Here is an 18,955-nt window from a genome sequence, read left to right on the forward strand (position 1 = left end):
ACAATGGACCATTTCCTAGTGATGCTGCTAGACGTTTAGTCTACTGGGGAAACCTACACTGAGCTTCTCTGGTGCTTTAACATTAAAATTGAATTGATTTGAATTTGTTGTCAAAAATGTAACTTGTGTTTCATGGCGACGATGAATCCACTTCCTTCCAGGTCATTGTTAATAGCGTTCATAGCAACCGCCATAGCAAACAAGAAATACAGAGTGCTCCTACAATTTCATCAAGAAAACTCAATGAACCGTCGAACAAAAACCAAACAACTGTGGATCATATGCATAAACTGAATGACAAATAAAGGGTACATTTGTCACTAGAAAAACTATCAAAACAAAAGCTAAAAGCTACAATCGATCTTAAAATATAGGGATTTACACCGAAAACAGAAGGAATGTTTGCATTGTTTTTTCCCTGATGTCGGGAATAACTGAGCAGTCATGTGACCTGAAATCTGCAGAAGAAGAAAATAGTCTGCTGAAACATACACACGTCGCAACCTCAGAGCCATTTTGTGAATTGACAACGTTTTTTATTACACAATTTGCAGTGAGACTGGGCTGTCATTGTTTAATTTCCATTTCATTTGATCCCAGCTGGATTACTTTTGCCACAATAATGACATTAATTCCCCTGCAAAAAAAAAAAAAAAAAAAAAAAAAAAAAAAAAAAGGGAAAATTCTTGGGATTTTTGTTGTGCATCAGGGTTTCTCTATCAGTGCTGGTCCAGCTCGCTGTAACCTTTACCTCAAACACTAATGCAAACTAATCATCCGTAATGACATGGCCCACAGTGGCCCACCCGCTGCCCCCTGTTTCTCTGTAATGATGAAGCAGCAGGTTAAAATCAATCAGTGTACCTATTTCACATCCATGAGATGTGTGAGCGCAGCAGCGGGCAGATTTCAGCCACAATACAAACAACAACAACAAACCCACCAGAAATAAGGCAAAATATTGCAATACGTGATCATGGTATTTTTATACATTACCTTGGTAATTATCAGTGATGAGATTTTGATCTCGTTAAGGCCGGCTACGAAACACTAACAATTTTATTTTACAGGTTTTACTCTTTGACTTAAAAACATTATCTGAACTGCATCTAAAAAAAACAAACATATGAAGAGTTATTTTCCAGGAAAATAAAAAAAATGCAGCTGCAAATATTGACCCTCAGTACACATCTCCCCTCAGGATTTTTTTTTTTCACACAGTGAATAAAGCTACTTCACCAGCAGGCGATAATAAATAAATCAAATAAATGTTTTTGAAAGCTCAGCCGAGCAGATCTGTTTGGTTTTAGTTAAATGTGGCCCAATTTTCAGAATAAAATATGTGATTTTCAACATCTGTCCCATAAAGAAAAGCCAATAAAATTAGTTGATTGGTGACAGCTGGACATTTTCCAGATGAATGGATGGATGGATGGATGGATGTTGCTTCAAAAAGCCATAGTTTCATCAGACAATTAAAAAATTTTTTTATAAAAAATATTCAAAATTTGGGGCAAGTATGAAAAACTGTTGTTTTGCTATTCTTTAATGCAAATATTAAGTTAAACATTATGAAATTAAGACATTTTAACTTTCTTATGAAGCTTTTGTTGCAGTGACTTGAGATCTGGAACACGTCAAAAAAAAAAAATAGATTTAATCAGTTTCCCCTCTGGATTTAATGCTGGTTTAGTGGCCAGTACGTTTCGTCGGCAGATGTGAAACACGGACCGTGGCCACGTTTCCTGATGTGATGCAGCACTTCTAATTACGGGGCGAAGCCGGCCTGGGGCACGCATCGGAAGCAGGTTTTGATTGATGAAAGAGCAAACTGGGAGAATATGAGGGAATAAGGACACAACACGGGATGTTCTGACGTGCGCATCAACCAAAAAAAAAAAAAAGAAAAAAAAAAAAGAAAGGAAGTGTAATCAAACCTAAATTGGTGCTTCTGGTAATCAGGCCTCATCTCAGGCAGCACAGATCGTTGACTAAGAAAGTCGGAGCTAATCTGATCAAAGTAACTCTGATAGTCTGTCGAGATGAATCATGCCCGAGGTTTTGAAACACTCTCTCTGCATTCATGACTCCATTATGCTGATCTCAATGAAAAAAAAAAAAAAAGACAGTGTGGGTTTTTCTGGCCCCCCGACAACATCAGTCATTTCGGAGTGTGTGGACACACATCTCACTGGATGTCACTTTTGCATGATAATTAGATACAGAGCAATTTGTACAGCGAGGGAAGATAAATAAGCGCTGTCGCTTCCTCTGCCCGCGACAGAATTGTGCTCACCTTATTACATGGATTCCTGTTCATGGGGAGTTTTTCATGAGGATTGAAAAAAAAAAAAAAAAAAAAGGGAGCCTGACAGGATTGCTAAATAATGGAGAGAGACAAAAAGAGGCGAGGGAGAACATTTGCAAGCAAGCATCTGATCCGTCCATCTTCCGATTGGCCACTTGAGCCAGCTCGGGGGTCGCTGGGGCGCCGGAGCGGCTGACGATGGGGTGGACGCAGGTTACACAGTATGAAAATGATAATTAGTTAAGACGTACAGAAATAAAAGGCAAACTGCTAACGTGAAGAGAAAAAAAAAAAAATAATAAAACCAGCATCTCTCAGTGGACACACAATGTGCGAGAGACAATCTTCAGCTGTGCAGCAGTCCAGTAGAGAGTCCAGCTTCAAAGTCAATGTCACAGACTGAGAGAACAAACACTGTGAATGAAAAAAAAAAAAAGCCTTTTTGGATGACTTTCAGCATCCCGGTCACTGTCGGGCCGGTTCTGCTTTAACGGGCCTCCGGCTTGAGTTATTCAATTTGTTTATAAAAAAATAAAATAAAATTTAAAAAAAAAAAAAAAGTTGTCTGGTCGGATTTTGAGAAATGAAGATGCACAGCTGAACCTCTTATTGAGTCGGTCTTAAGTCTCCACTTCTGCTTTTGCTCCTGAAAACTAATTTATTACGTGCGTCATAAATTTACTAAAAAAGGCAACAAGATGAAGGTTATAATGGACCCTTTCACATCAAATGAAGTAAGAATAAAAAAAAAAAGCAAGGAGAGAAAGTGGACAATTAGCCAGGTAATGGAGGACAGTGGACAGTTTGAGGGTTACTCCGAGGGTCTGAGGTCACGTTGGTCTCTTAAGCATTCTTCCCATGATGGTGGACCTCAGGTGTCTGATTTGTGCTCAATTACAGAGATTAAAAGCCAAAAAATATCTTCCCTATAAATAATTTATTTTTGTTTCTCCACATATCAGAAGGTAAACTAGGTTTTCCAAGCTGTGTCACAGAGAATGGAGGCTGACGACTTTGCTCAGACGCCCGAGCGCCACATGTGTTCCGCACTGCTCCCGCGTTTACTGTCACGTAATGATGTCACGTACTTGGTTCACAACCACCTCTATGTTTTATGCAGTAGAACCACGCCACAGATTTGGGTCTGGGTACACGTTGCTGTACCGTACCATGATGTGCTGTGTAAACAAGGCTATAGTGACATGTAGTAGGGGAAGGAGAGACGACCGTCACGACCAATCAGCAGACGGCTGTGTTGTAGCTCCTTCTTATGGAACCGTACCAATGTGCCAGGTACTTCAACAGAGGGGTTACGGGAAATGGTAACGGTTGGGTACAGTACTTACAGTACTATCCACAACATTTATTCATGGAAACACATGAGAACCTGTACCGTATCATACCGTACCGTACATACCATACAATATCATACCGTACCGTACATACCATACTGTAATGTACAGTACCGTACCATACCGTAACGTACAGTACAGTACTGTACCGTATTGTACCACACCATACAATTCCATAAAGTAACGTACCATACCGTACTGTACCATACCGTACTGTACCATACCGTGCCATTCTATACCGTAACATACTGCACCGTACCATACTGTACCATACCATACCGTACTGTACTATACTGCATCGTTCCATACTGTAACATACCCTACTTTGCTATACTGTATCATTCCATATCGTAACATACCATACTGTATTGTTCCATACCGTACCATACCGTACTGTACTATACTGTATCGTTCCATACCATAACGTTCCATACCATAACATACCATACCGTATCGTTCCATACTGTAACATACCATACTGTGCCATACTGTATCGTTCCATACCGTATCATTCCATACTGTAACAGACCATTCCATACCGTAATGTACCATACCGTATCGTACCAGCACATACTGTGCAGTGGAAACAAGGCTTTAATAAGGAATTGTGTTATTCTTTCTCATGATGAACGACATTTGTCACTGATCCAAATATAGGAAAAATAAGTGGTCCATGTAGGGATAAAACGTAATGAGTTCGGGGATGCCCTTAATAATTTTGATAATTTTGAGTCTGATCCTTCAATCCACGACTGCCTCCTACGTAGTATGAGACAGCCATGTGGTACATTTGTGAGAAACATATGCATGTTTTTTTTAGATGTTTGTTTATTTCTTTCTTTCTTTCTTTATTTCTTTATTTCTTTATTTCTTTATTTCTTTATTTCTTTCTTTCTTTCTTTCTTTCTTTATTAAAATCAAGAGAGGATTCTACAAAAATGGGGCTGAGGGTGGGGGTGACATCGGGGATGAGCTATGAGCTGCTCCTTGTTTGCAGCGGTGATGGATGACAGCTGAGGTCAGAAGAGACAAAGACAGAAAGCGTGAGCGTGAATGAGACGGAGGCAGGTGGCGATGCAACAGTTTGTACATCCACACCAATAAACAAACACAAAAGAGATGAAGAAAAAAAAAAAAAAAAGAGGTGGAGGCATGATGCACATCCGTTTTAAAATGTTGGTTTTTTTTCAGCGTTTCCATGGATTTTTCACGAGCGTAGCTTCTGCAGTGCAACGTGGTTTTAACAGCCTCACAGCTCGATTCTGTTCTTAGAGTTTGTTCAAGGCTGCTTTAAACCCATTTTTAAACCCCTATATTCTCAAATTATTCTCACCTCATAAGAAGAAGTTATTATTCTCCACGTGACTTTATTTTTGGGGGTGGTTTAAAAAAATAAAAAAAATAAAAAATAAAAAAAAAGCCAAAAGCATGGCGTGCTTTGAAGCAGAGGAGGAAGCCAAACACTTTCATACCTGTGCACAAAGCTCCCCGCCTTATAGTTATTATGGTTTTATGTTTACCCCGCCGGTTCGTGTCGGTGTGTCGTTCTGCGGCTGCTACGAAAAGCTCTACTCAAACAGGGCCATGGGAAATGGGAGAAAAAGGGAGGGGAGAGAAAAAAAAAAAAAAAAAAGGTTTTGGGTCATCTATTCTGGAGGAAGCAGGCTAAATCAGGGCGACTGTATGTTTAACCTACTTCAGTTTATCTCCTCGTTTCACGTTTTTATTCTCAAGCAGCGGATTTCTGCTTCTGCTTCTGCCTGGTCTTCCCCCCTCTATATTCTGTGATAAAAGAAAAAAAAAAAAAATAGACGAGAGGAGAGTTGCTGAAAACTTTTGAAGTGTCTTTATTTAGTCTTTAAACAAAAAAAAAAAAAAAAGAATTAAAGAAGGAAGGAAGGAACGCGACTTGTCGGCCGGCTGTTTGGATGCAGCTGTTCACTGCGTCATTTCATTAATCCCCGGAGGTCAAAGCCATTTTCATGGAGAAGTTGTTGTCATCGGGATAAAAATGATTCACTGCTGCCTGAAGGTGATTCACCTGTTTTATTGAGGCAAATTTTGCCCTTGAGTGTTGGTGGGGGTGAGAGTGAAATGTGCACCACCGGGCCAGAAGATTTATTTAAACAGACTTTTGAATGCCAAATTTTCACAGTCACCTTAACTTTCAAAAACTAAATATAGAACTCATTTCTGCTATTGGGACTTTTGAGCACTTTTTGATTAAAGTCGTCGCATCATTTTATAGTGAAATATAATTGTCGTGACGTCGCCACCAGGGGAAACATTAAAGAACAATTACTTGTGTCTTGTGGATGTCATGCTTTTATTGTTTTTTTTTTTTTCGTTTTTTTTTTAAGGAATCGTGATCAAATTAGTTTTCAATAAAACACTGTAACATCTGTCCCGGGACTTTACGTGAAAAAACAGGCTCTTGGGTAGCTCGATCGCATTTACTGCAACGTCTATTAATGTGTTAGATAAAGAGCAAACCGAATAAGAGCAGATCAAAAAGTTTTAAAATAAAGTTCTTTGAAAAAAAAAAAGTAAAATTGACCAAATAAAACCAAAGTGGAAAGCTATGAGGGTGACAGTGATGGTAGCAATAGACTACATATAATAGAATAACATGATTAATAATACCAGATAATTCAAATTAAAAGCATCAACCTTGCACAAGAAATTTTGACTTTATAGCAACAATGTGAAAGAACATTAAGGAAATTCATGTTCAAGATACTCTGAGTTCTTGAGAAGGAGAACTTATTATCCTCCATTCAAAACATTAAATTTTTGCTGTTTACTTCAGTGGCCACGAGTTACTCCTTCAAAAAAGTATCTTAGTTACTTTACTGATTACTTGTTTTTTTTAAAAGTAACGACATTAAATTACAAGTAACTTTTTAGTTACTTTAAAACAGCTGCCGACACGCCCCGACATCTCAAAATAAAAATGACAACTGGTTTTTCGCAAAAAACTCAGTCCTGATCACTGCCGGACCTCCTGCTGATACACGTTTAACCTTTGACCTTCATTCTTTGTTGTATTTATATCTGACTCACGGTTTAATTATCACATTCTTACTATTACTGGTATTTATTTACCTGGAGATGTAGTTGTAGTCTGTTGTTGCACTATTGATCTATTTATTTATTTGCACTTCCTGCTCCATGGAACCTTTTAATTGTTTGAGTTCCTGCCAAACCTTCCTGATCAGCAGGTTTTGAAACATTACTGTGGAGCTCTGACCACACAGCAAATTAAATAATCTTATTTTCATAGCTTAACATTAAACAGAAAGGCATCGTGTTGCACGTTTTGTTATTAGAATAGTGGGTCAAGATAACACCCAGAAGACTGTCTCACCCTGGGGTATCATTGAACCTGTGTGACCTTTGTTTTTAATAGTAAGAACAATAGCGAGTATTTCCTGGGGGTGCAATTCCCCAGGTGAGGTTGTCAGACGTGCAATAACTTAAAAAAAAAAAAACCATGAAATTATTCTTGCCACATTCATTTTAACAGTTTTTATTTGCGTCTCCATCATGGTGCTGAACTTTCTCACCTCCTCGGTCTTCTGGCTCAGTTCCACTCGGAGCTTTTCACGATCGATGTATTTAACGTGCAGAGCTTCCGCCAGGTTGACAAAACTGCTCTTTAAGGTTGGTGACGCTGACGAGCCGCTTCAGCTTCACCCTGTTGGGACTGGAGACTTTCCCTGAGGTCCTGGACATCCTCCTGCATCCCTGTCGGGAGTCGGTCCTTCTCCTGGAGCTCAGAGTCTTTTTTCTTTTTTGCTGCTGCTCCCGCTCTAAAAGCAGCAACCCGGCTCCTCCACACCTCCTTCTCCTCCTGCAGTTTCTCCTTCTCGTCCTCCAAGCTGTCGCAACGCTGCAGCAACTTGCTGTGATCGGCAACCATCTCCACACTGAATCCAATTGTCACTATTCTAATAAGAAAACGTGCAACACGAGGCCTTTCTGCATAATGTTAAGCTATGAAAATAAGATTGTTGAATTTGTTGTGTGCTGAGAGTTCCACAGTAATGTTTCAAAAAAAACCTGCTGATCAGGAAGGTTTGGCATGAACTCAAACGGAGACGTTGCCTGCTGGATTCTTTGTAACATGTCAGCTGAGTCATCACTTTGTTTTTTACACGGGGCTTCCTGTTTCGTGACTTTTATACAAACTTCCATGTCCCCACATCCACACGATAAAACAGCTTGTCTCTAACAGCCATCGAGGTTTGAGAAGCAAACTTGTGGTCAGAGGTTCACAGGTTTGAATCCCACTGCTGGCCCTTGAGCAGTGACGCCAGTAACGCGTTACTCTCACATGACCACTTTCTTTTTTTTTTTTTTTTTGACGCTTTACTATCTCCAAAAACCATTAATCAGATTAAAGTTACTTCTCCAGGACCACTGTGCGTACCTTAGTAAAAGTAATCTGATTACTGATTACTAACAGTACCTTTTACAACACATTCGAACAAACTGAACACGGATATAAGTTGTAATAAAAGTATAATGTAAGAAAGAAGTGCAGTGATTGTGAAAACGATAGAGAATAAAAAAAAAAAAAAGTGCATTTTCTCGGTTACTCGTGCCAAAAAAAAAACAAAAAAAAAAAAACATTCTCGTGTGACGGCCGCACGTAGAGCTGCAACGCTGAAGACTGTGACCCTCTGGCACTCACATTTGTTTCTCCAGTAAGAGAGTTTGTCTGGGACATTCAAGGTTCATTCAAGTAGTTTACTCACTATATTCATGTGTTTACTGTCCACAGTGTTAATGGTCGTGTGATTTGGTCGGGGGCAAGTTCACAACCGTGGTTTAGGATAAACTCACCAGCAAGATTGAGGGACTTGTTTTAAATATCTTATTAAGTAAAACAATGTTGAAAATGATCTTGTTTTGTAGTTAAGTTGTATTTAGAAGAAAACAAGGTTTATTTTACATTTCATATAAGATCAGATAATCTTGACTTTTGCATTTGGGGCTTATTTAGAAATCAAGCGTGGAAAAGTTCTGGTAAAATACAGATTAAAATAAGTTTTTCCCTGCAAAAAATGTAAGATCACGTCTTATTTCAACAAAATCTTATTTAGATCATTTTAACTTGTTCTGTGGCAGATTTCTTCATTTATTTCAAAGTAAAAGTTTTGTCCCGGTGCAGGATACCGTCCACACGTCCAATGAGTAAGACTTTAAGATTTGGAAGGAAAAAAAAAGAAAGAAGCACACAGTGATAAACGCAGTTCACACATTCATTACTCTAGAAGAAGTATAGATACTCGGGTTTAAAAATATTTCGGCCAATAACATGATCATAGTTTTTACTAACTTTTAACAAACTGCAACTATTTTATTTTGAAGAAATGCAGTGCAATTTATGCATTATTACACAATTGGCTGTAATTAATTTACATTCACAAGGGATTTCTTTTTTAAATTGTCAATAATGCAATATACAGTCCATAAAGTAATTTATTGCGTTCTTATTAAACCTGCTGAATCTATTTGTAGCTTGTGATCAAGCTGACGATCGTGTCGCTGATTTAGAAGGTTATAGCTGCTGTGGAAGGAAGCCTGCCTCTTATAGCATCTCCCCCTTATGACTGAGAACATGGGCTACAGGTGATGTCATGACGGACGCTGCCAGAGCATGTTACTGGTGACCGACTGTGAAGGCCCCCCCCCCCCCCCCCCCCCCCCCCGCAGGTCAGCGGTTGTTGGACAGTTTAACTAATGGGGGGGGGGGGGGGGGTGTTACAGGGATGGAGCAGTGGTTACTGCAGGAAGTGGGAGCGCCTGGAGCTGCAGAGCCGAGACAGTGACCTTCACCAAAGACAAACAGAAGTGAAGACTCGGTTGAGACTCGCACCGACAGGCTGCGAGAAAAGCTCTGAAATGGACTCGGCGCTGCTCCTCCGGGCCGAGGAAGAGAGAAATGTTCAAGAGAAAGAAGTCTTTAATAAAGTCGGTGAGTCGTACAACAACCTCGTTCCAAGAGCCGTCATTGAAATACCCTGGTTCATTTCCACCTTGAGTATCAGAATTAATTTTTTTTAACCATCCATCGTTTGAATCGATTCATCTAAAGGTCAAGTTGAGCTGAAATCTCCTGGAACCGTTACGTCTGATGCAGAAGGACAATTTATAGAGAAAAATTATCCTTAGAACCGCGTTTATGGACTCAAAACAGGGAAGTGAGTTTGCATGTTCATCCAGTGCTTTTAAACTCCACACATGGAAATCCCTCAAAGTCACTGCCTTTGTCAGATTATACAGTTTGTGCCTTGAAATGCTTTTGGTACTTGTTCTGCACGGGAACAATTTTAATAAGATTAGAACAGAAAATTAAGCACACGAGAAAAATATAGCTGAATCAAAGTCTCAAATGGTGCAACAAGTATTCTGTGTTTCCAAAGCAGTTTGAGTCGATTGCTTCAGGTTCGAGAGCCGGAGAGAAGAAGCTCCTGGGATTCAGCATTAGAACGAAATGCAGATTTTATGAGGGTAGTTTCATTTTGATGATCAGTGACTTAAGACAATCCAAGGATATTTATAGTTTAAGGTGTTTCATAAACTGATTCCACATTGAAATCCAACCCCTCAGGCTGTGTGGAAAAGGTTTATATATATAAAATCATGTATTTTTAGTAAGACCTCATCCTACATTTAGTTTTCCTACTTTACACTTGTGGGGTTTTTTTAGCCTTCCGAAGCTCACATCTTGGTAGTTATTCCATCTCCACAGCTTCATGACATTGGAAGCCATCTGAATTTCACCACGTTCCCTTTTGCCAGAAAATTTAAATGCAAAACTCGGTAGTTTAACCTCAGTTGCACAGAACTGACGAGCGACACTGTGTTCCAAGTCTGTTCCACCCACAAAGTAACACGGACCGTGACTCAGCTCTTACTCATGTGCGGCACTTTGTTCATATTTAATGAGCTCCATCATGCTCAGCAAAATGTCAACAGATACGTGCAGCCGGAGCAGAGCGGCGAGGACGAGCAGCTGCTGGAGTGCGCCAACAATGAGATGCGCTTTCCCCCCCCAAACGCAGAGATTTAACCAATCCCCGTCCTGGAGACGCTTCTCCAGCAGCTGTGTGACGAGCAGCCCTCCCACAGTGTAACACTCTGCAGAAACACGCCACTTCAAGGGGGAAAAAGGAAAAAACCTTTATTGGGCCAATTTTACATAAGAGTTTTAATTAAGATTTCAAAATGTTACAAACTCAAAAAGCGCCACATTCAAATCTCTTGTCATTTACTTTTTAATGTATATCAACTACATTACTGAGACAACAGAGAGACCCCCCCCCCGCAAAAAAAAAAAACACAAATTAAAGAGTCAGACTTTAAGCCTGAATAACGGCCAAACGCCCCCAACAAAATAGAATCAGCATTCGGGGGCGACGGCAGGCGCCTCCACCTGACGCGGCGGTTTGATGCCGAACAAGCCGCGCAGGTTCACCTCGGGGTCGACGTAGTGCGGGATCTTGCGTTCGTTGAAGAGGCCGGCGAGGTTGATTTCCACTTTGGCGCGTCTGGAGATGCGCATCCGCAGAGTGAAGAGGCGACGCAGGTTGTCCTCCATGATGGGCAGGTTGTGGCCGTTCAGACGCTTCTGCCAGGTTTTCTTGGGGCGATGACGTTTCTGTTTGAGCAAATATAGAAGTGGTTTTGGTCAAAAAATTCCAAGTCAATCTACTTTCAGCAGAACTTCCAATGGTCCTTCGCACTACGGAACGAGGCCTTACCTTCATGGCGGCGCCTGGGTCGTGGCGAAGCTGGTGTCTCGTCAAGCTCTCCTGGATAACAAACTCATTAACAAACAAACTTGCGGAGTCGAACAGTGTCGTGCGTTCTCGCCGTACCTACCCGCATTGCAAACGTACGAGGACAGTCGGGGAAGGAGCATTTGTACTTGAGCAGCTCGAGGTGAACTTTGCGGATGTGGTGCTGCAGGTTGAAGGTGGTGGAGAAGTAGGCCTGGCACTCCTCTCTGGGGCACACCAGCACGGGCTTATGGATGGAGTGAACCTGCTTGTGGCGCCGCAGAGCTTCCCGTTTCTTGAACGGCTTCTTGCACACCTGACACTCGAATTCGACTGAATAAAGAAACACACACCGTTCCCAGTGAGAAACATTTCCTCCTGCAGTTTGACTTCACAAGGTGCTCACCTGGATGTTTGGCCATGTGCTGCTGAAGCTTCCCCCACGTGTTCTCAAGCACCTGGCAGCTGCTGCGAGGGCATCGGTAACCTGCAGAGAACAACATAGCCCAAGTATGTGTCTCCTGAACGCATCATCTCAAATGCGTTAAAAAAAGGTCACATGCAAATGCAGGCAAATGGAGGATTTTTGCAAAGGGGGGGGTGACGAAAAGCTCCCCGCCAAGACGGCTTTAGACCAACCTGTGTGCTTCTTCTCGTGAGCTTTGCGGGAAATATGGGAGTCGAACGTGGCAGCACATCCACCCTTTGTACACCTGAGTAACCCAACGGAGCCAGATGGATAAAAAAAAAGATTTAAAATGATTTACAAAAGGAGTCTTCTCAGTGGAGGTACAGGACAAAAACTATTAAAGGATCATACTTGAACTCTGCAGACACTCCATGCTCCAGCAAGTGCAGCTTGAACAGTCTGCGCTTCTTGAAGGTCACCGAGCAGTTGGGTTGATCACACTGCAAAAAGAGAAAGTTAAATGGCAACTCGATGCTGGTCCGACTCAAATCTGCAACTCACGGCTCTTCAGCCCCTCTGTAGCACAGTACCAACATTTTATGACGCTTTGTAAACATTTTGCTTACATTTGCATTTTAATGATTTGCATACCCCACTGATTTTCAGAAAATGTCTAAAGGCTAAAAACGGCCAAACTTGACAAAACAGTTATTGCAATTACATGTAGACTTTGCTCAAGAACGCGTGAGAGGAGAAAAATAGGAAAGAACACAAAGCAAAAAGGTTAATTTCACCAAAAACTGCTGTTCCCACTAGGAAACGTACAGCGGCTTTGGAGAGTTTAAACACTAATCTATAAATTGTGCACTTTATGAAGGAGTTCTAATTGTTCTATGTATAGCTTTTTCATAAGTTTTTTTTTTTTGAAGTTGCAAAAAACCGCCTTTCGTTCTAAAAGTTGCAGACCCCTGAATCTGAACACATGGCGGCGGTTTAACAGTGTTGATTTGGCGCCACCTGGTGGCCAGACACGCGAACTGCGACAAACCTTGAAGTACTTGTGTTTCTCTCCGTGCGAGTAGCGGACGTGCCTCTTCAGTTTCCCTGAGTCGAAGAAAGACTTGGTGCAGCTGGAAAACTTGCATCTGCGCAAAAAACAGATACGATTTATAGAAAAGAAAATAAAAAAATGAAAAAATTGAAGTAAGCGGCCGCGCGCCTACTTGAACTGCTTGACGCCGGTGTGGAGCTGCACGTGCTGCTTCAGGTGGGACCTCCTGGAGAAACGACGGCCGCAGGCCGCCACCGTGCACTGGTACAGCCGCTGTGGAGTCGAGAGGCACACGGTTAACATTCCCCATTTAAAACTAAAACTTCCCTCATGGCAGGGGAACGCGGGTCTCACCACCCCGGTGTGCACGGTGCCATGCTCCTCCAGCTTCCACTGCCTGCTGAAAGTTGCCCCGCAGTCCTGATGGGGGCAATTAAACAGCTGCAGGAGGGGCTTCCCACTTTGCACGCCGTTCATTTTACCTCACTCCTATAGTATGAACCGTTCCTCCTCGGGGTCACGGAGCGGCTGCGCTCAGCGGCTCCGAGCTTTATATAGTCTCTGGATCAATTAGGCTGATTGGCTGATTGGAAATGTCTGGTGATCTGCTGACTCTCTGTGCAAAGCTGGAGCTCGATGGCCCATTAAGCTCTGCTGCCCTCACGGGGGGGTCTCAGGAAAAGACTCTCAATAGAGCAGTATTTATGTCTCTTTCCACCTAAACTAAAACACGTTTAATCAGAAATGATCTCACAGAACTTATTTGGAGTTAAAACATGACGTTTCATGGCAGCTTAGAATTACTTTAGCTGTTTTTAGTCATTTTTGGTCGTTTTAACCTTTTCTTGTCTTTTTTAGACGTTTAACGAGTGTGTGTGTGTGTGTTTTTTTTTTTTTGCCATTTTGACGTTTGACCTTTTTCTCCTCCGCTGTTGACACACAACAAGCCCAAATCTTATTTTCAGACATGATAGATAATTTGGCTTGTTTTAAAGGTTTTTATTTGACTTATCTTTTCAGTATTTTACCATATGTGTGGATTTAACAATGTTATTTCAATATTTCCTATCAAATAAAATGTACTTTCTGCATGGACTGATAATTTCTTCATTTAAAGTCATTTAATTCTCAAATTTAGTGTTTAGGTCTCATATTTGGCGTCCCCTTTTTTTTGCAGTGCCGTTTCAAACAGTTTTTTTAAGTAATCCTTCTAAAACTTTGTTCTCTTTTTTATTTATAGCACTTTCTAGCCCCTTTTTTTTAAAAAAAACATACAATTTGCCTTTTTTTACCATTTTAACACAAAGTCTTTTTAGAAATGAGCCAGAAGGACAATAGTGTGTGTGTGTGTGTGTGTATGTGTGTGTGTGTGTGTGTGTGTGTGTGCGCGCGTGCGTGCGTGCGTGTATCCATATTGTCAACTGACAATAAAAATACAAACATTTTCTTCACCTGCCTACAGATTATTTTGTCCTCTAATCTACAGTACATGCAGTAATTAATTATACACAATAATAAAACTCCCCCATGCTTGTGATCTGAAGACTATGAAGCTGTTAATCTTTCCAAAATCCTGGTCATTCTAATATACCTTGTTATGCTTTGGTCCCTCTGCCCTTCAGTCGCAGATCATCATCCAGTAGCTGTTGGTGTGTGATACCGCTTTGTGCACACCAGAGGGCGCTGTGTCTCCTCCAGAGGGCGCTGTGTCTCCTCCAGAGGGCGCTGTGTCTCCTCCAGAGGGCGCTGTGTCTCCACCAGAGGGCGCTGTGTCTCCTCCAGAGGGCGCTGCCATGCAGATCAACACACAAACAACATGTGTTTTAAAGATCTCATCCTCACCTTGTCTTAGTCTTTGTTGAGAGTTATATTTAGGAATCATTTGAAGACGTGGTTCAGACTTTTACTATGAAGCAGTTTCAATATTATCTGGCTGATGGAATGTTTTTATGTCCTCCTCTGCTGAGAAAAAAAGCTTTGATAGACGTTTAAATAAGACCTACTACCCAAATATTCCACTTGACCCGAGATCATACTGTGACATTTATATGCACTTCAATGGGAGGTCCAACCAATGTAAATGGATTAATTCCTCAAATATTGCAAACAAAGCAATTAGTAGCTTTTAACTGGAAGGAAAGTTCCGTACCTACAACTAGTTCTTGGATGAAGAATATGGAATGAACAATGCATGTCAATGCTGGAGAGAATAACATCTGTTTTAAAAGACAAACTGGTGATTTCACAAGAAGTGATGACATAAAAGGGCTTTGTTTAGCATTAAAGCGCTCCATTGTTTAATTTAATTTAATTTAATTTAATTTAATTTAATTTAATTTAATTTAATTTAATTTAATTCAATTTATTTTATTTTATTTTATTTTATTTTATTTTATTTTATTTTATTTTATTTTATTTTATTTTATTTTATTTTATTTTATCATTTTTTGTTGTGTTTGGTGACAGCAAACGATTCATTAGTTTGCACTCGAGGCAATGCCGTGCACTATGTTTATACTATCTCGGCTCAGAGAGAGAACTTGGTTTTATGTGTTGGGAGGGGAAAAGGTTTTTCTCAGTATGAATGATGAAAACAATAAAACAAAAACACTGAGGGGAAAAACAAGAACCACTAACATGGTGCAATGTCATCATGAATTCTAATGTATTGTACATGGTTTGGTCTTCTCTCTCCTGAATACTTCAGAAGCTAAACCCTCCATCGCTGTGAGTTTATGTTCCGTTTGTTGGTCTCTCTATTTCTACCCTCTGATGGACTAGAAACATCCAGGGAGTCTAAAGTCCCCCGGGGATCCAGCTCCTTATGAAACTTGTTTGAATAAAGCAGTGATGAGAAAAATGTATGAATGGATGAATTGTTTTTCTCCCTTCAATGTGCTGAACCTGCTGATGCAGACTATTAACAACACCTGGCTGTGGATGTTTGCTCCGTTGAATGTATAAACCTTCAAATAAAACGACCCTCTGGAGTTCCTCAAACCCCACAAGCCTCCAACAACAACAACACGTTGTCAGTTGAGCCCCTGAAATATTCCAGTTTTCTCCCATTCTAGAGGAGGAAGGATGTTCAAACTCTTTGGATTTGAGTCAACTCTCCATCTCCACCCACTGTCTCTCGTCAACGGTCTCAGGAGGGAGTAAATGAAATATTCAGAAGGGGCTGTCGCTGCACAATGTACCTCCATTAGTGGGATGTGCAGCAGGAAGACTCGCTGGAGAAACTAAACCTCGCAGGTCACAGAGCAGCGCAGCCGTGTCGGTCCCAGGAATCAACCGACCCAACGCTCATGGCAACACTCACGCATGTCGCATGCAGCCCGTCGTGCCCGATCAGAGACTCACTTATGACGAATCAAATGACAATGAGTGCACGGGATACACAACGGCTTTGCTTTTATTCTGAAAAGTTCATCTTTAATGTATTATTTCAGTGCATACATTTAGTGCATGCATACCTTTTTACCAATTTAATTTGTATTGTTTCTCTCTTGATATAAGTCAGTGACATACAAACATAAAATACATTAAAACTAAATTAAAAGAAAAAAAATAGAAGCAAAAAATGTCAGGAATAGTATTGACTTTAGGTAAAATTGGTCATAGTGATAAGAGTAGTACAAGTTACAGTGAAACCAAGATGGCATTATGCTAAATAAAATAAGATAAATGATCTGTAGGAAAACATTTGATTTATTTTTTTCTTTTAAGTAAACCCCCCCCCCCCCCCCCCCACCTGTCAGATACAGTATATATGTTAAGTTACACTCCTTGGTCTGTTAAAACGGCTCCCAGATCTCTGTGTCGATGTCCAATTTCCAGTTTCCTTTATAAATAATTCCCTCATATGACACAGTTTTTGAAAAGGGCACTAAACTTTACTTTATAATAGGTAGAAGAGCTGATAATTGTGACGACTGTTGCAGAATGTCGATGTTTCATCAAGAAGTAGACGTATTTACTGAGTTTCATGTGAGGCTGAGTTGAAGAACGGCAGTTTGAAATTTTCTTTTTCAGACACGACAGGAACAAGAACATTACTAAAGGGAACATTTTCTTATCACCCCGCCCCTGGATAAAAAAAGTAAAATCCCCATCCTGTGAGTCAAGAGAAAAATATAAAACTCATGTGTTTATTTCATTTGCTGTTTGTTTTCTTTGTAAATTGCAGATTTAGTCAGAGCAGCAACAACTTCCATCTCAGCCAAAAAAAAAAAAGACCATTAGTTCATTTTGCCACAACGTCCAACATATATTTTGCATTTAAATTAATTTTTTTATGAATTTGTTCATCAATCGGTCGTCTTTCCTACTTTATCCAACTTAGTTGAGCTAATTTGTAAATGTAAATGAGAAAAATTCAACTTGATTTAATCTGTGAAATCAACAATAAAAGTTCAAGTTAATATCTTTACACAAATATATCTGGCATCAAAGTCAAAAAAAATGTCTTCAAAATAAAAGACACAGTTATCAGATCTTGTAATCTTTGCTGTGTTTCGTTCAAACACCAAATACTACAGTACCCAGAAGTCATCAGTGTTCACAAGCACGAGAAGGAGCATGCGGGATGTTGCTGTATTAGTGGAAGACAGACTAAAAACAATCCATCAAACACACTCCAGTTTATACAGATGGAAAAGCTTTGAGTTCACTTTGCTTGAATTTTATTTTTCAAATAAAAAAAAAAAAAAGAGAAAAAAGTAACAAAACATAATCCTGCTTGATCAACATCAATAAATTATGAAGAAAAGGTTGCCATATTTTTTATAAGTAGATCTAGTAGAATACTTTTATTAGTGCAGTTCATTGTTTATTCTTTCTTTTTTATCTTCTAGTTTTATAGTTTAGTTTATATTTAATCGTTTAGTTAACAGGGGAGCCAGATACAGATTTATCTGTATATATGATAATAAATATCTTGAATTGAAAGAAAACAAACTGGGAGGATACTGGGAAAACCCAGAGAGAAAATAATAATAATAATAATAATAATAATAATAATAATAATAATAATAATAATAATAATAATAATAATAATAATAATAATAATAATAAAATGAAATACTAATTCTATTCATTATGATTCATTCATTTATATAAAAAAAAAAAGATTCATCAGATTCTTCAAGTGTGAGCATCACAGTGTTGCACATATATGATGGGATAAACGGTGTGTGCTGGTCTGTGGTTGGTTGGTTGGTTGGTTGGTTTGCTGGCTAGTTGGTTGGTTTTGTTGGTTGGTTGGTTGGTTGCTTGCTTGCTTGCTTGGTTGGTTGGTTGTTTGGTTGGTTGGTTGGTTGGTTGGTTGGTTGGTTGGTTGGTTGGATTTTTTGGTTGCTTGGTTGCTTGGTTGCTTGGTTGGTTTGTTGGTTGGTTGCTTGGTTGCTTGGTTGCTTGGTTGCTTGGCTGATTGTTTGGTTGGCTGGCTGGTTGGTTGGATTTGTTGGTTGGTTGGTTGGTTGGTTGGTTGGTTGGTTGGTTGGTTGGTTGGTTGGTTGGTTGGTTGGTTGGTTGGTTGGCTGGCTGGCTGGTTGGTTGGTTGGTTGGTTGGTTGGTTGGTTGGTTGGTTGGTTGGTTGGTTGGTTGGTTGGTTGGTTGGTTTGTTGGTTTGCTGGCTGGTTGGTTGGTTGGTTGGTTGGTTGGTTGGTTGGTTGGTTGGTTTGCTGGCTGGTTGGTTGGTTGGTTGGTTGGTTGGTTGGCTGGTTGGAACTATACTAGTCAGGAAGGACACACCTCCATCCTCTGCAGACCTCCAGCCTGAGCTTCGTGACAGAGATTCATGAGATCCTCCACCATTTCTCTACTTTTCGAAAACCAGCAGCCAGTGTGTGTGTGTGTGTGTGTGTGTGTGTGTGTGTGTGTGTGTGTGTGTGTGTGTGTGTGTGTGTGTGTGTGTGTGTGTGTGTGTGTGTGTGTGTGTGTGTGTGTGTGTGTGTGTGTGTGTGTGTGTGTGTGTGTGTGTGTGTGTGTGTTTCTGGATCTGGTGGCGGGGTTGTCGCATCCTCTCCATCCTCTCTCCTCCCT

The 18,955-nt window shown here is 40.4% G+C and overlaps 1 protein-coding gene across 1 annotated transcript; it reads right to left on the reverse strand.

Annotated features, from left to right (window-relative positions):
• Nucleotides 1–11,071: 11,071 nt before the first annotated feature.
• Nucleotides 11,072–13,387, reverse strand: 42sp43 (P43 5S RNA-binding protein; the record flags this gene model as incomplete). The annotated part of the gene is made up of 9 exons (XM_080487253.1): nucleotides 11,072–11,329; nucleotides 11,433–11,483; nucleotides 11,554–11,783; nucleotides 11,857–11,937; nucleotides 12,090–12,163; nucleotides 12,271–12,359; nucleotides 12,908–13,004; nucleotides 13,083–13,183; nucleotides 13,265–13,387. 9 exons carry the CDS (start codon nucleotides 13,385–13,387, stop codon nucleotides 11,072–11,074), a joined length of 1,104 nt encoding a protein of 367 aa, XP_080343379.1.
• Between the last annotated feature and the right edge of the window lie 5,568 nt (nucleotides 13,388–18,955).

This window comes from Lipophrys pholis (genome assembly GCF_963383615.2).
Source record: "Lipophrys pholis genome assembly, chromosome: 19".
Classification (NCBI taxonomy): Eukaryota; Metazoa; Chordata; class Actinopteri; order Blenniiformes; family Blenniidae; genus Lipophrys; species Lipophrys pholis.